This window comes from Anser anser, assembly GCF_964211835.1.
Source record: "Anser anser genome assembly, chromosome: 30".
NCBI lineage: Eukaryota > Metazoa > Chordata > Aves > Anseriformes > Anatidae > Anser > Anser anser.
In genome coordinates this window covers 1,202,120-1,216,955 of record NC_139751.1, presented here as the reverse complement: position 1 = coordinate 1,216,955, position 14,836 = coordinate 1,202,120, and the positions used below count along the sequence as shown (strand labels likewise).

Here is a 14,836-nt window from a genome sequence, read left to right as displayed (position 1 = left end):
CATTGTACGTCTGACCGTCTAACGGCCGTGATGTGGCGTGCAGGGCACTCTGACAGTGACTCTCACCTCTTTCCACACTTGCAGGCTTTAGATACTGGCTTGTCTTGTAGGTGAGACAGAGCTTGAGCAACAAAAGAATTGCAGTCATGATACAGTAGAAATCTTCTAGACTATTGCAATCTTTTTGGCTATCCAAATGTAACAACCTGTTTAAATTACATAGTCACTCTGGCTACTAAACTTTGTTTAGCTTCTGCTTGCTTGCTGGGTTTTTGCTCTGAGCACAGATAGGCAGTCACCTGGTTGTTGTTACGGAGGCACAGACACTCTGTGTGCTTTGTAGAGGCATGCACCGGACACGTCCCTGTCCACAAAGCTTAGGATCTGACTGGGCAATTCTGAGATCACTGCACAAAAAGGGAAGGGAGAAGTGAAGGCTGTAATGATGAAATAAGGAAAAGGCAGTATCCTTATCCAGTGTATTTTTTATTTAGTTATTTTTGTATTGAGCAGCTGTGTGCGCCTTAAAGAGACAGCGCAGTGCTGGGTAGTCACTGTCCAGAATTACAGAATTATCCTAGCTGTGTTGCCTGAGTTCTGCGTGGTTTCATTCTCTTTCAACCCAAGGAAAGGTTTTAAGCTTTTTGTTTGTTTTACTCTTCTGATCACAGGCAAGCACAGCCATTAGCTGGAGTTGCAATATTTATCCGCTTTTCAAGGTAGCATGATTTTGGAAATAAACTCCAAGGATGTTCATTTTCTGTGGGTTCCCTTTTAATCTGGTTCAGGCCAATGAACTACGTGGACCCGACAGCTGGTCAGTGCAACGCGCCCTTGTTGGTGTGGGCCAGCAATAATGCCAGCAAGGGGATGGATAGGGGCACTGCAGAAAGTGTAACTGTGTAGGGATTGTGCTGAACTTCATGCCTCTGCTCCGGGATGGACTCTAGTAGGCTCTGCTGGTATCGGCTAGGATCTTTTTGTTTTGTTGTGTGATCACTCTGCACCCTCTGAGGGTGTTGACCTATATATTTCTTTAAGTGACTTGCTCAAAGATGTCTTTACAAACTGTAATAACACCCTTGGGGCCCCAGCATGTCCTTGAAGTATTTCTGGTGCGCTGCCCGCCCCGCTGGGACCCGTGTGCCCACCGGCATCCCTCGGCTCCGTGGGTGCCCTAGTTGGATGCCAGGTGAGCTCCCACGTTTCCGTCTGGGTGTGGGTGAGCTGCATCGCTGCCTGCTCGCTTCTGTCCCAGCACCTTTGCCTGGCGGTGGCCTGGGCGCAGCGCTGCACGCTTCAAACTGCTGGCACCGTTGCCTGTGCAGACTTTTTTCCTGTAGTTCTGTGGTTTTATTTCCACTTATTTTGCTTCTGTTTGGAAATTGAAGTCATAGCGAGAAGCACGCTACAGAAGGTCCGGTTTGAACTGAAACTTTCTCAGAATCTGTAGCTTTCTGTAACAGCTTATTTAATGTATATATAACTGCTTTTGATTAGTTATGGCTTGGGAGATCTATGGTTTTTAGGTTGTGTCTGCCCTTGTGTTACACTAGGGTAGTCCCATAAAAATCAGCATTGTAAAGTGAGGGCGAATTTAGTTCCTGTGTCATTTCTAAAGCAAGATAAATGAGTCCTCCAGCGCAGTGCTGTGCCCCGTTAGCTTGTCTGCTCAGCACATGGCGCACAACTCCTAAAGCTCTGCTCAGAGGACAAAGATTTAAAATTCTGCGAAGAGGACATTTCTGCAAGGTGGATTTTTTTTTTCTTCCCTAAAGCAGCAACCTAATACAGCGTTTCAAGTTGTTCTTTTTGCAACACAGGCATAGTCCTACTGAGAACAAGAGCAACGTAATAAAAATTGATCCTAAAAATCCAGCCATAAATTATAGTTATAACATCAAATTATAGGCATCAAATCTACATATAAGGGGTAACTTGTGTTAATTATTAGTACTCTCTTATTCACTGTTCTCCTGGAAAATAGAGAAATCTGCATGTATGAGGGAGCTGTAGCTGAGGACAGCATTCTGTAGTAGGCTTTCCTCTTTAGTGAGCTGCTGGCATTTTGGAGGTCCACAGCTTTCCTGAGAAAACTGGCAGGTGCTGAGGCAGGACTTTTGAGAATAAATCTGAAAACATTTTTCTCAACTGGGCATTTCTTGTAAGACTTCTCTGTTGTGCTCAAAGTCAGGACGAGAAGAAGCTCCCATGGCCAGGAGGCGGCTTTGTCTTGATGCAGTTTCTTACTTTGTTGTGCTCAAGTTTTCCTGGGGAAGCGGAGCTAAATCTTGCTTTTGACCAGAGACCACCTGAGTATGCAGCCCAGTTAGAGGGAAGGCAGTGCAGTGCCTAGACCTACAGATCAAAATTTTCAGTGCAAACTGTCTTCTATTAGGTCAGCTAACACAGATAGGAAAAGTAAATAGTTTTTAGACACCAAAGCCCTTCATCATCTCTCTTTCTGCAGGTTTTGCGCATCCGGACTTGTCTGTCTTCCAAAATGTTAGTTTGACTAACAAAGGATATTTTTTCCCCCGACTGTGCTTTAATTATGCCAATACGTTCCTGTATTGGTGACAGGAAGGATATCCATTCCCGTGTTGCGTAGGTATTGCAGCAACATAGAGCAGCGGAGGTGTTTTATCCTTACCCAGGACCTAGAGCTTCAGCTTCACCTCTTTCACTTTTGTCCTTCCTCCTTTTAACTTTTGATTTCCTCTAAATAATAAAAACCGCTCCTGCAGCTTCAGGGCTCTCTTTACACCCCAGCTGTGGCTGGGCGAAATGCGAAGTGGTGTGTAGCAGCAGGCCACTCTTTGTGATCCCCTTCACACCCACAGATTTCGAGGAACTCCGTCCATAAGCAGGGCTGGAGCCAGCTTCCATCTGTGCAACCTCTGCACCAGCTGCCAGCCGGCTGCGAGTCCAGGGATGAGGCCACGCAGCTCTTCGTGCTGATGGGGGCTGTGATGGGCACAGCCACCTGAAGTGCTGAAGTTTTAGCTTATCCTCGAACAGTTTGGAAAAAAAAAAAAAGAAAAGAAAAAGAAGACAATGCTTGGCCGATGCTAAGTTTCCCTCTTATGATGACATCTTTCACACATCACGGGCCACACTCTGTGCTTGCGGTAGGACTTTTGCCCTTATTTCCAAAGCCAGTTGTGTGCGGGGAGTAGATTAGACTTGAAGCAAGACACTGTCCTAAGCAAAACTGGGGCTAGCCAAGACATCCGCACCTGAGCCTTCACCCGTGGGCCACTTGCACGGTGGGCTGTGGGGGCCAGCTGAGCACGGGCATGGCTCCGGGGTTGGTTTTTCTTTTTCCATGGATGGCAGCGAGTGGAACTGATGATCCTGGTGTGGGGACAGATGCTGGGAGCAGGGAATGATGCCGGGACTGGGGACCGATCCCTGACTGGGGACCGATCCCTGACTGGGGACCGATCCTGGACTGGGGACCGATCCTGGACTGGGGACCGATGCCGGGCACCATCCCTGTGAGGGGGAGCGAGGAGCTACCGCTCACCCCCCAGCCTCTCAGAGCCCACCCCATGTCCCCCGGGGGCCACCTCCTCGCATCTATGTGTGTATTTAGGGGACGGGGTGGGGTGGGGGGGGAACGACGGGGAGTTCCCAGGCGGGCCCCGGGCCTTTGGCCACGCTCCCTCAGCGGCAGCCGAGGGGCCGGCGCCCAGCGCGCAGCGCGGGGGGGCCGCGCCGGCAGCGCACAAGATGGCGACAACCGCAGTTCCTCCTGCAGCTCCCCCACCTCCGCAGTCCAGCAACGCCTTGCGGGAGACTCGCTAGCGCAGCGGCCACAGTAAGTCACAGCCCCCCCCTCCCCCGGCCCGAACGGGGAGGGGTGGGGGGGCTCGAAAGCCTTGGGGTATTTATTTTTTAATTCTCCTAATTTTTGTTTTTGAAACGAGGAAGCGGTCGCCCCGCGCTCTTTCCACCTGCCACCTCTCTCTCTCGCTCCCCCCCTCACACACACACACGCGCAGCCCGGGCGGGGGTTTTGCCGCAGAGCGATTTTCCCGCAGCTCCTTGCCCGCTTCTGGAGGGGTTTCTCCTGCGCTCGGGAGGTGCAGAGGTAGCCCCCCGACCCCCCCAAACCCTCCCCTCATCCCTTATCCCCTTCCCCTAAATCCGCCTCTCCTGCCGGCCGCCCCGAAGGGATGCTCCGGGAGCTTCGCCCCTTGGTGCTGCAGCGAGGGGGGGGTCCGAGGGTGCCCCGCTTCCCCCCCCCCCCCCCCCAGCCCCGGCTCGCCCCCTGGCTGCCCTGTGGGGTCGGGATTTCGGCAGCCCCTTCCCCAGGCTGCTGCTGGGAGAGGGGGCGACCTCCCTTACACCCCCCCGACCCCCAGCCCCGTCCACCCCTCAGCCCGGGGACGGGGCCCTTCTCCCCGGCCCTTAATTCTGGGCTCTCTGCTCTTTGTCTGCATTGAGGGGAGGGAGAGCTGAGGGCTAATTGGAGTTCTCCTCGCTCCCTGCCCCCCTCAGCCCTAGCTGCAGAGCTGGGCCAGCCCTCCTCCACCCTGCCTTCCTCCCGCTGCTCAGCATCCTCGCAGTCCTGCTGCCAGGGCGAGAAGTTGGAGGACGGAGTTTTGTGGGGAGATGCGTGGGGCGGCTGCGAGGTCCTAACCTGACCCAGATGGTGGCCAGCAGCACGGTTTGTGCGCTTGCTTCCTTCCACCGCTCGGATTTTGGGGAACGGAGATGGCAGGCTTAATTTTTCCATCCCGGGGAAACGGGAATTGCATGTTAACAAGCTTTTCCTATTAAAAAATCTGGGTGTCTTCATCCTTTCCCCCATTTTCTGGTGCGAATCCTGCCCAAGTTGGTGGTGGTGTGTGTGGGGGGGGATGGCTGCTCAGCGGCAGCTGCGGCTGATGCGAGGTGAAGCCTAAAAGTCCGCCGGGAAGGGAAACGCGTGCGAGGGGCCGTGCGCGCTGTGAGGGCAATGGAGCTGACTTCTGGAGAGAGGGAGGTCGGCCGCAGGTGTGGTGGGTTTACCCGCGTGCGCCGTGTTGCGGGCGACCGGCGTGAGCTCGCGCAGGAGTTGGACAGGTGGGGTCGCTTGGTGGGGTGCCGGTTGTCGGCGGGTAGCCTGGGCCTTGGAGCGCCGCAGCATTCCGCCCCCGACGGGAACCCATGACCCGTATGTCCTCATTTCACACCGGGAAGGATGCGATGAGGAGGAGCGAGGGTGTTCCGGGAGCCCCCTTCCAGTAGTATCTTTAGAGGCAAGAAGGGAGGAAGCATTACATCAATCGTTTTCTCGGTGGTGGTGGCCGGCAGCCCGTTCCAGCACCACTTTGGAGGGAGTGGGGCTGGAGATATTCTTGCCTGGGGGTGCTTATTTTTCTGTGCCACGTGACGGCCGGTCTTCCGAAAAGAGCTCGAGCTCCAGGAGAGGTGCCGCGCAGGGAACGCGCCCGCGGGCGGCCGTCTCGTGGCGCTGCCTGTCGCGGGAGCAGCCTTCGCTTGTAGCAGCGTGCCGTAACGCCGTGACCCGCGCAAGCAATCGCGAGGCCTCTCGGAGCTCGGCTCGTCCCCGCTTCCATCGGCTGTGCCCGTGGGAAGCCTGCTTCCTTAGCTTCCGCGGTGGTTAAGTGAAATGCTTAACGACGTGACCGAAGGGCTTTCGGAGCTTTGTTCACGTGTTTCAGTGCTTCCACAGTGTCATTCATGCTGGGTGCAAGGGCCTGCACCTATTACAAATAATTTAAGCAGTTATATAAGCTCCTACGTACGGCTTCTATCCAGATCACAGTACAGATACTGTAATTCCGTCCTACTCGGTGGAACAAGTGTAATTATGTGAATATTTTATGCACAGAGTTGGAAAGGTAGGGTTATAATAAACAGCAGAAAAGCAAGCGATTGTGTGTTGCAAAAAATTGAGAGTGGATGCATGTTCTCTCGTTTTCAGTTAAAGGAGGTGAAGTAAAATAGAAACAAGCCAGTGCTGAATGAAAATAAAGTAGCTCAAATACGTAAAACATGATATCATCTTCCCCCTTTTTGTTATGTCTGCATTCACTCTGTGTTTGCTGGGTTTGGTCAGCGTGCTTTTTCATTAAGATGGACAGCTTTGGCCTTACATCTCAGTTGATAGTTAGTATTTTTCAATGACTCCAGAAGCAGTGGGCACCAGAGGCCGTCTGTGACTCCGGGGGCATGCAGTGTTCGTGTGGTCACAGGGTTTCCATTCACCATCGATTGCCTTCCTCCTGAAGCGGCTGCAGCTGTCATTGCAATAAACAAATACACAGGGATCAATAACCCGTCGCTGTGTTCAAAGAAAGGGTTTGGGTTAAAGATGATGTGGTGAAATAACGAGAGAAAAGCGTTAGCGTTGAGAACAAGCATGGGCAAAATGCTTTCAGAAACCACTTTGAGGAGGGTGCGTGGGATGGTCGCCTTGCGACTGGTCTGCGTCCTGCGTGGCTCGCGAGTAACCGAGGGACCTGTTGTGGCTCGGAGAAAGGCACCAGTGCTGCGGGTAAAAGGGTAACCAGCAGGGACCGGGCTGCAGCAAACCCGTGAAGTTGCTCTTTTCTGGGAACGACCATTTCAAAATGCCAAATCTGGCTAGCGAAGACCTGAAAGCCCCCTTCCACATTGCTCCTGTGCCAGCAGAAGGGGATGAGGAGATTATAAAGAAAATATTCTCAGCAGTAAATTCCAGGAGGATTTTTCTTTACTTTAAACAAAACAAAACAAAACTTTTCTATTGTTAAAAACATTTAAATGCATTGTGAACTTTACAAGTAGCAGTCTTAAAGATGCATGAATAAAACCTGTTATTGATTCACTGCTAGTAGTGAGCAGAAAATCTTGAAAATAACTAAAAGCCATCTCCTTTCTCTCTTTCTCTTTCCATATGCGTACACTGTTTTTGTTTTGTTTTGTGTTTTACCGGAACTCCTAGCTCTGAAGTTGCGAAGCCAGACACCAGATCCTCAGGCCATTTGCGGATTTACTCAGCCTTCCACAACACCACAGAAATCATCCAGCGTGTGCTGTGTCAGAGCAGAGAGCTAGGCGGCCGTTTGTTTTCACTCCTTCCTTTCATATTTGCCCATATTTGTGCTATTTGGCATCGTAGCGGTTGGGCGCTCCACAACCTTAAATGAGTTCCTCCGAAATTGTTGTGATGAACAACAGTCACTGCTGTTTTAAGGGCCACTGAACGAATTGAATGAGGGATTAAATTTCGGTCTTCTGAGCGGGCAAGCTAGTGCCTTGATAATTATACAGTAAATATTTTGAACAGGTCCCGGCTGAGCTGCTGGGCTGTAGAAGGGGGATGTTGAAGGGCTGTACCTGAGCTGGCTGAGTCTGGCTGAAACGCCAGGTTCCCCTGGCAGACCGGTGGTAAATGCAAGTCCGCCGTGAGTAATGGCTAACACCAGGCACTGGAGATCTGGGTTCACCTATTTCCAGGTCTTACAACTTACTGGTGACGTTAAAGAACTGATACTGCTCCTGATAGGGATTAAGAAAGCCTCTGGTACTACATCTTTTGTTTCTTAGGTTTTTATTAAAGCGTATTTAGGTGCTAGGTTGTTTTCACACAGTTTTCTGTTGCTTTCGGGTGCTGCTGTGCTTCTCCCTCCTCCCTGTTTCTGTTCATTTTTGACCTTTAAGCATGTGTGTTCAGCTTCGGTTCTGCCCCTGGTGTTTCAGAGCCGCTTTCTTGCCCTGTCTGGAGCCTGCCCTGAGCTTAGAAACAACCGCATGGGGATTTTCTGCAGCATTTTACAGAGGCTGGGGAAAATGACCGGCAGCACAGTAATAAATACTGCTTGATCGTGAAAATAAGCCTTTTTCCTTCCACCTTACAGCATCGAGCATCACATGACGGCCTTTCCAAGGGTTCCTCCTGCATCTCAGCTGCTCGTGTTGCCGTAGCTTCATTGATAAAATTGCCCGCTTCGAGGCTCTCCGAATTTGCTGCAGATGGCAAAGAGCTGCGAGTTCTTTGGAAGGCCCTTCCCAGCCAGGGGTTTTCTCACATGTAGGTGTTTTGGTTTGGTGGTTTTTGGGGTCTCGTGCAGGAGAATTTCAGGGGGTTGCTCATCCACATTGTGTTTTCCTTTCTGCCCCAACCCTGCCTTTTAAAATCAAATCCACGTGCGTCTATGTGGGTTATATAAAAGGATATATGCATCTATAGGATATGTATGGATAAAAGGATACATAAAAGGACTCACACAAAAGGGCTCTCTCTCAAAGGGACTTAAAGGATACCGTGACTGACTGAATCTTGCAAATTAATAACTGAAGGAATGTATTAAAGCAAAGATAATGCCTCAAAAGAGTTTTTTAATTTATTTTGACAATCAGCTTGCATAATTTATCAGAATATTTCCTAATGTGCTGGTAAATGGACTGCTGGGAACATTTGTAAAAAATGATTGTCTTAGTAACCAGGCACCTCAGTACGGCGTTTTTTGCTGGTGTAAAACCTTTGCTTTCTGGAGCCCGTACTCGTGTGGTTTGGACTCTGTGAGTGCTGTGCACTGAGCTCCGGGTGCTCAGGACAAATCTCTGCCATCCCGGTGCCACGGGGAGCTGCGCCGCTTCTCTGGTCGCAGTTTTCCAAATGTTTCTCCCTTCGGACGCTGAAGAACCGAACCTGGGAAGCGTGCCTTTTGCCAAAACAAACCCTAGCGTTTATTCTAACCGGTTTCCGCACACCCCAGCAAGGCTCTCCTCATTTGTAAAGTAAAATTTACAAGGCTGGTAGTCTGCAGGACCTAGCCATGCAGAACAGCCTAGGCTGAGCTCCAGCAGGACCAGGCGTCCCGATGTGGAAGCGTTTGGTGTCTTTAGCAAGGAGGACGAGCCCCACGGCGCTCCCGATGCAGCCCAGGTACATGGGAGACGAAGGCGACTCCCTTGGAGGTGTAATGCTGGCTGCTGAGACATTTTGGGACATATCTGATTTCTGGGGACAGCATTTAAGAAGGCAGCTGTGTATACGGCCCATTGTTAGCAGGACTGGGGCCTGGGAGAGTCCCGGTGCTTTTATGATCAGTTTCCAGTTCTACCATTGATTTCTGGTTGGCCTTAGACAAATTATTTTTCCTTTCTACGTCTGTCTCTCCGTATAGGAACTTCTTACTTAAATCCTGAGATCTTCAGGATGAAGATAATGTAATACTTGTTCATTGGATGAACGTATGGATATGGACTGATGGTCTTTAAATATTAGTTTTATTTTAAAAAATCGAGGAATATAGGTAATGCTTGGTGTTTTTCAAATACAGTGGAGTAACTGATTGAGATGAACAAAATGGGAAAGGAACAAAAACCAGCTCATCCTTTGGGTGTGCCCGTACAGAAATGAAGTTTCACTGGGAGAGGCAGATTGGAACCCGAGTTCCCCCCAGCAGGGGATGTACCGAGCCCCCCTTCTACGGGGCTGCTTTGGGGAGGATTTCTTGGTTGTTCTTTAGCAGATGTTCACACACTCAACTCATTCTGTTCTTATGATGAACACCAAAACCCCTCCCTTGGTGAGCGCAGCTGGACGCTTAAAATATTTGTGGGTCCTCACAAAAATTGTTGTTGTTACTGAGGTTTTCTTTTCTTCCTGTTGAGGAAAACCTTGGAAGTGGGAATCTTTGATACTCTCACTCTTTGTGCTTCATTAATCACTGGATTGCTCCACACATCCACCTTTAGCCCCTTCTCCTTTCTGGCAGAAAGGGATGCTGATGCGTTGGTTGCCTGGCTCCGTACGACCTGCTTTGAGCATATGACAGCGAGCCTGGAAAACCCGGTGGGAATTTGGACCTAGAGGCATTCCGACCTCTTCGTCTGGGTGGCTGTTGTAAAAATGCAGCTCTGAAATATCCTGGGCAGTTACATCTGGGAATGCTGAGTAAAGGAAAAGATTAGAAGTTGGCTGGGGGAGCTGCAAAGCACGACTAGTCATCGTAAGAATAGAAGTGCTCTGCTATCAAAGCTATAAAAATGGCCATTTGGGTCTGATTTAAGGGATTAAATAAGCATTCCATTCCCATCCCTTCAGTTTGCATCCTAATTTTGTTCATTCTCTTAATGTAGGATAATTCAGTGGGAAAACAAACGAAGTCAGGACAGGCAGGAACGTCCCAAGAAAAGAGAACTCCAGATCACTATTATGTTGTGATACCAAGAAATTAACAGCTCTGCAAGTAAATACCAAACGATAAAACAAAAACAATGAGAACAAAAAGCACGAGGGGAACTTGTAGCCGGGTTTATTGGTATAAAATCGGAGAGTCTCGCAATTTATCAATGGACAGAACCTTTGCAAACCCTTCCAAGGCAGAGGAATCTTTACAGTAGGCCTCTGAGAATCAGAGAGTGGAGTTGTTTTGGCCAAGATGTGATGCCACACCAGAACCAAGGACGCTTCGGGATTTGCCCTGCAGGGGAGAGAATTTGCTGTGTCAAATAGTGAGGCTTGCAGAGAAAAGATAGGCTTATTTGTCGTCTGCAGTGTGGCTTACAGGGAGTCCACTGTGATATGCAGTTGGGTGCTAGATTTGAGTTTTGCTTGGTTTTGTGTGTGTGTGCGCGTTTTGTTTTTTTTATTTCGCATGGCTACTTGGCAGAATAGTTGGTTGTTTCCAGTTGCCGGTTGTGTAATCGGGCGTGCAAATCAGGCATTCATTTGAGCCTTCATTTTTTTTCCCCTTTTTTATGCTCCTGTGTCCCTGAGCTACTTTGGTTTCTAAATTCAGGCCTTACATATTTATCTGTGCCATTCAATTAGACCACATCCCCAACGCTGCTATATGGTTTCACAGTATGTGGGAAATTTGGTAATTAAATGCATGCAAATGCTGCAAGAATAGAATAAATTAATTTTTCCTTAATATCAGCAAGCTATTTTGTGATGTTTCTAGAGATATTGCAACCAAGATGCTGCCATTTATTTCTTTCTCCTTCTTGCCATATTTTTCAAGTCTGTTGCTATTATTCTGGAAATACCTGGTCGAGTTTATACGAGAAGAGTCCCAGCCCCAGCTATGCTGGGTAGTTACGTAAGGAGGAAGATCTATACTTAAATTTTTTGGATCTGCAAATAAAACCTGAGCTGGAAACAATGCTTGATTAAGCTTTACGTGTGTGGGGCAGCTTTAGATTTGCATGAACTCAGAGTAAATGTGCGAACGGCGCTGTCATGGGTAGAGGAATGAGCTGTAGTCACTTGGAGGGATACTTTGCTCCAGTAGCTCTAGGTTCTGGAAATCCCCAAGGTACTTTATTTAAAGGTTGAGTGGGATCTCCAGGTATTTTTAAAAACTCTCCTGTTTGTATGCTGGGTTTATGCAGGAATTCCGCTGATCTTCAGAGCAAGCTGTGATGCTCAGTTTCGGAGTGAGCCCATTGCCAAGGCTGGGCAAGTGCGCGCCAGCCCCAGCCCGTCCCTCGGGTGGGAGCATGTCCCGGGGGGCCGCTGCCTCTGCGTTCCCTGAGCCCTTCCACCTGATTACAGTATGGCCCTCGAAGTGAAGGACCACGGAGGCCGTTGGTGGCTAATTTCATGCTGAAATAGCTGAATTGTAAAGCTCAGGGCTATAGCACAGGTTTCAGGGAATTTCTAAACCACGGTAACGTCAGGTAGGGCAGGAAGGAGCGCTCCTGTCCCAGGAGCTCGGCGTGTTCTGCGCCTGTTGGCAAACCCTAAAATTCAACAAATTCAACCCAAGTTGTTCATCTTTGGCATTAGGAGCCAGGGTGCCTCCGCAGCAGGGTGAGGAGCATGCTGGCACCCGGCCCCTTTTAGATGTGGCTGAGCACCTCTTCCTGACCTCGGGAACAGAGCTGGCTTGGAAATTTCCTCTAATAATCAGTTTGCTAGAGAACAATGCCTAGTAAATACACTATATGTATACTTTTTCCAGGAATATACTTTTCTTAACTAAAGTTGCTTTTCAGAAAAGATTCCGTGCTCTAGTTTGTGGTTGGGAGGCTCCCCAGCCGGGATGGGGTTTGGGTGCCGTGGTTGGAGATCGCTGTTGTTGGATGCTTGTGCAGGGGCCAAAATGCGCAGTGCTGGCCTCTCTCCGCGGGGACCTGAAGGCCTGGTTGTTTTTAGGTCTTCAGTGAAATGTGCTGGTCCGCCTGTTTTTCCCGTGACTGACTCTTTGTTCTGCCTGTGCTGTTTGCTCCCCTGCAGAGCTGACCTGTCCGGGCTGCAACATCACTAAAGAAGCTGCTGCAGGATGAAAAGATGGCAGCACGGCTGCTCGCACCACCAGGCCCCGATAGTTTTAAACCTTTCACTCCGGAGTCTCTGGCTAACATTGAGAAACGCATTGCAGAAGAAAAAAAGAAGAAGCGTCCAAAGCAAGACAGCAGCCACCGGGATGACGATGAAGACAGCAAACCAAAACCAAACAGTGACCTTGAGGCAGGGAAGAATTTGCCTTTCATCTACGGGGACATCCCTAAAGGCCTGGTTGCTGTACCACTGGAGGACTTTGACCCTTATTATATGACCCAGAAAGTGAGTCTGCAAGGAAGAAGTCACTAAACCACCTTTTGCTTGGGAGGTTGCAGGTTTGGGTATGGTTTAAATAGAAGACAAAGAATGGAGTCTTTGGATGGGGCGTTGTTGTTGTTGTCTGTTCTTTTCTTGAAGTTTTACGGTATTTCCCTTGTGCTTCATGCACCTATGGAACAATTATCCAGCTAAGCTAGAGATGATACGATCAGTCTTTTAAGCATCTGCTTGGATAGAGACAGCAGAACAAGGTCTGGAAATTAAAAATAGCAGAGTTGTGCTAATGTGCCAATTTTAACCATGAGGGCAATAAGAAGAATTTAACTGTGGGGTAACGGTAACGGTTTTAAGTGTGTATTTCATTACTTGCATGGAATTCATTTTGAAGTTGATCAGAATGAAACTGTGGTATTTAGAATTGTGACCAAAAAAAAGAAGTGAGAAATTATTTCAATTGCTTTCATCCTCAGAATTTTTTATTTTAAAAAAAATTTGTCTGTGAAATTAAGGTGATGTGGCAGGAGACATTTATTGGTGCTGAAATGTGTTAAGAAATGAAGTGGTATCTTGAGGGAAGTGGTGAGTAAGCAAACTGCTGGGTATGGAGGGGGGAATCTACTGGTGAAATCAGGAAGAGTGTGATCACGAATTTTCTTTGAAGGCTAGACACTTAAAAACCGAGGCTCTTTTCTGCTGTTTAATTTCATTGCTTTCTTTGATAGAAATGTAATTTGAATAAGCTGAGATAATTACCAGAAAGATATATCTGGGGCGTAGCTGCATTTGAGAAGCTCGAGCTTTGTATATGCGATGACAGTATATGTGACAACTTTGATGTGACCATCAAAACTTGGATAAAGTGGCTGTCAGGTAAAATCAGTAAGTTCTCATGGGTAACAAAATATGTCAGGATTTGTGCCGGGGCAGACATTTCTTGCCATGTTCAAAAGTGATTCCGGGACTTGCAGGGCAACGTTCATATGAAGTCAACTGATGCTAGAGTTAAGGATAACTGAGGATTGTTCTCGGCATTCCCACTAGTGAATTTAATGCTTATTTACGTCGGCAGCGGTGCTGGGAGTACAGGTGGTGGCTCAGAGCAGGGCTTCGAAATACGGTGTGTGCTGAAAACCAGTCAGCTCGGTGCTTAGGTGGCTGGTTTACTGAAGGAAGTGTATTGACAACTGCTGTTGTTGGTAAGAAAGAAGCTTATGTTATCCCTCGGAAATATTTTCTCTTTATTAAGCAAATATTTTCTCTTTATTAAACAAATCTGTTGTTGCCTGGTTTTGGTGTGGGCAGGCTGTGAGACAGAGGCACGGAGCGTAAGAGCGGTTCCCAGGATCGCTCTGGCTTTGGCTTGGCCACTTGCACCTGACCAAAGTAGGCGTTAGGAAAAGTCACTGCAAATCCAGAGAGGATGTTTTGCACCTTGTTCGTGTAGGAAAACAGACTGTGTTGGAGGATCAGGCCGTGTTCCTTCTAGCTAAAGTAGCCAGGCACTGCTGGAAGGGCAGCAGGTCCCCATGTCGCGGGGCAGACTTCTTGCTTGTTTCACCAGGAGACAGGGTAGCCCTCACCCTTTCTCAGTCTTCAGATTTGCCTCCAAACACAATGCTATTGAGAAATCTTCCCTTATAGAAAAAATAAGCCCCGTTGCCAGCTTTGAAGACATCTGGCGTGTCTCCAGAAGAGAGCCATACGGTTCTGCACGTCGCCACTCGCGAGGTTTCTGCTCGCATGGTCTGCGAGCTCTTGGTGGAACTGGAGCAGCCGCAGCTGGAAGGGAAGGTTCTGGAGACTAGAGGCAAGCTCGCACAGCGCTGCCAGCCTCGTACTCGCTGTTCTGCAAAAAGAGCCTTGCTCACCCCATAAACACCAGATTAACATTTTTCTTTTGCATCCACTTTGGTATGGCAAGAGCTTAGGTGTGTGCTTCTTCGACTAGTCGGTGACTTCCCACAAAGAGTTTTTTTAAGGCCATTTAAAAAAGCCCCTTCTCTGAATCATCAGGAATTGCAAATCTGCTTGAATCATGGGAAGTTTTCCAAGATTTTTTTTCCCTCTAGCATTTGCCAGAAGGCTTTGCATCATAGGTCTTTTCTTTTAAAGCTAGATGTACAGCATGCATAGGAACAAATCAGCTGGTTGCTTTTCCTTGCAGTAGGACACGGTGATCTTGGTTTGTCTAAGGGAATTGAAACTGCATTTTAACTGAGAAGCTGAACTTTCCAGTGGCCTGTTAACTGATATTTAAAGGAGAAAAGGAGTGACCTAGAAACAGGACCGTGGTCAGGGAGTCAAAACTCCAGGGTTCAG

At 48.7% G+C, this 14,836-nt stretch overlaps 1 protein-coding gene across 5 annotated transcripts in view; it reads left to right on the top strand.

Annotated features, from left to right (window-relative positions):
- The first annotated feature begins 24 nt into the window (after positions 1 to 24).
- SCN8A (sodium voltage-gated channel alpha subunit 8) overlaps positions 25 to 14,836 on the top strand; it is a 59,870-nt gene continuing 45,058 nt past the window's right edge. For 2 of the 5 annotated variants that reach the window (XM_083814165.1, XM_083814166.1), the window contains exons 1-2: positions 27 to 3,823; positions 12,191 to 12,520. In XM_083814165.1, the coding sequence (XP_083670291.1) occupies positions 12,245 to 12,520 (276 nt within the window). In that variant the 5' untranslated portion in view covers positions 27 to 3,823; positions 12,191 to 12,244. Of the gene's footprint in view, positions 3,824 to 12,190; positions 12,521 to 14,836 lie in introns of those variants that run through there. The other 3 variants (XM_083814169.1, XM_083814168.1, XM_083814167.1) reach the window with 3 other exon arrangements.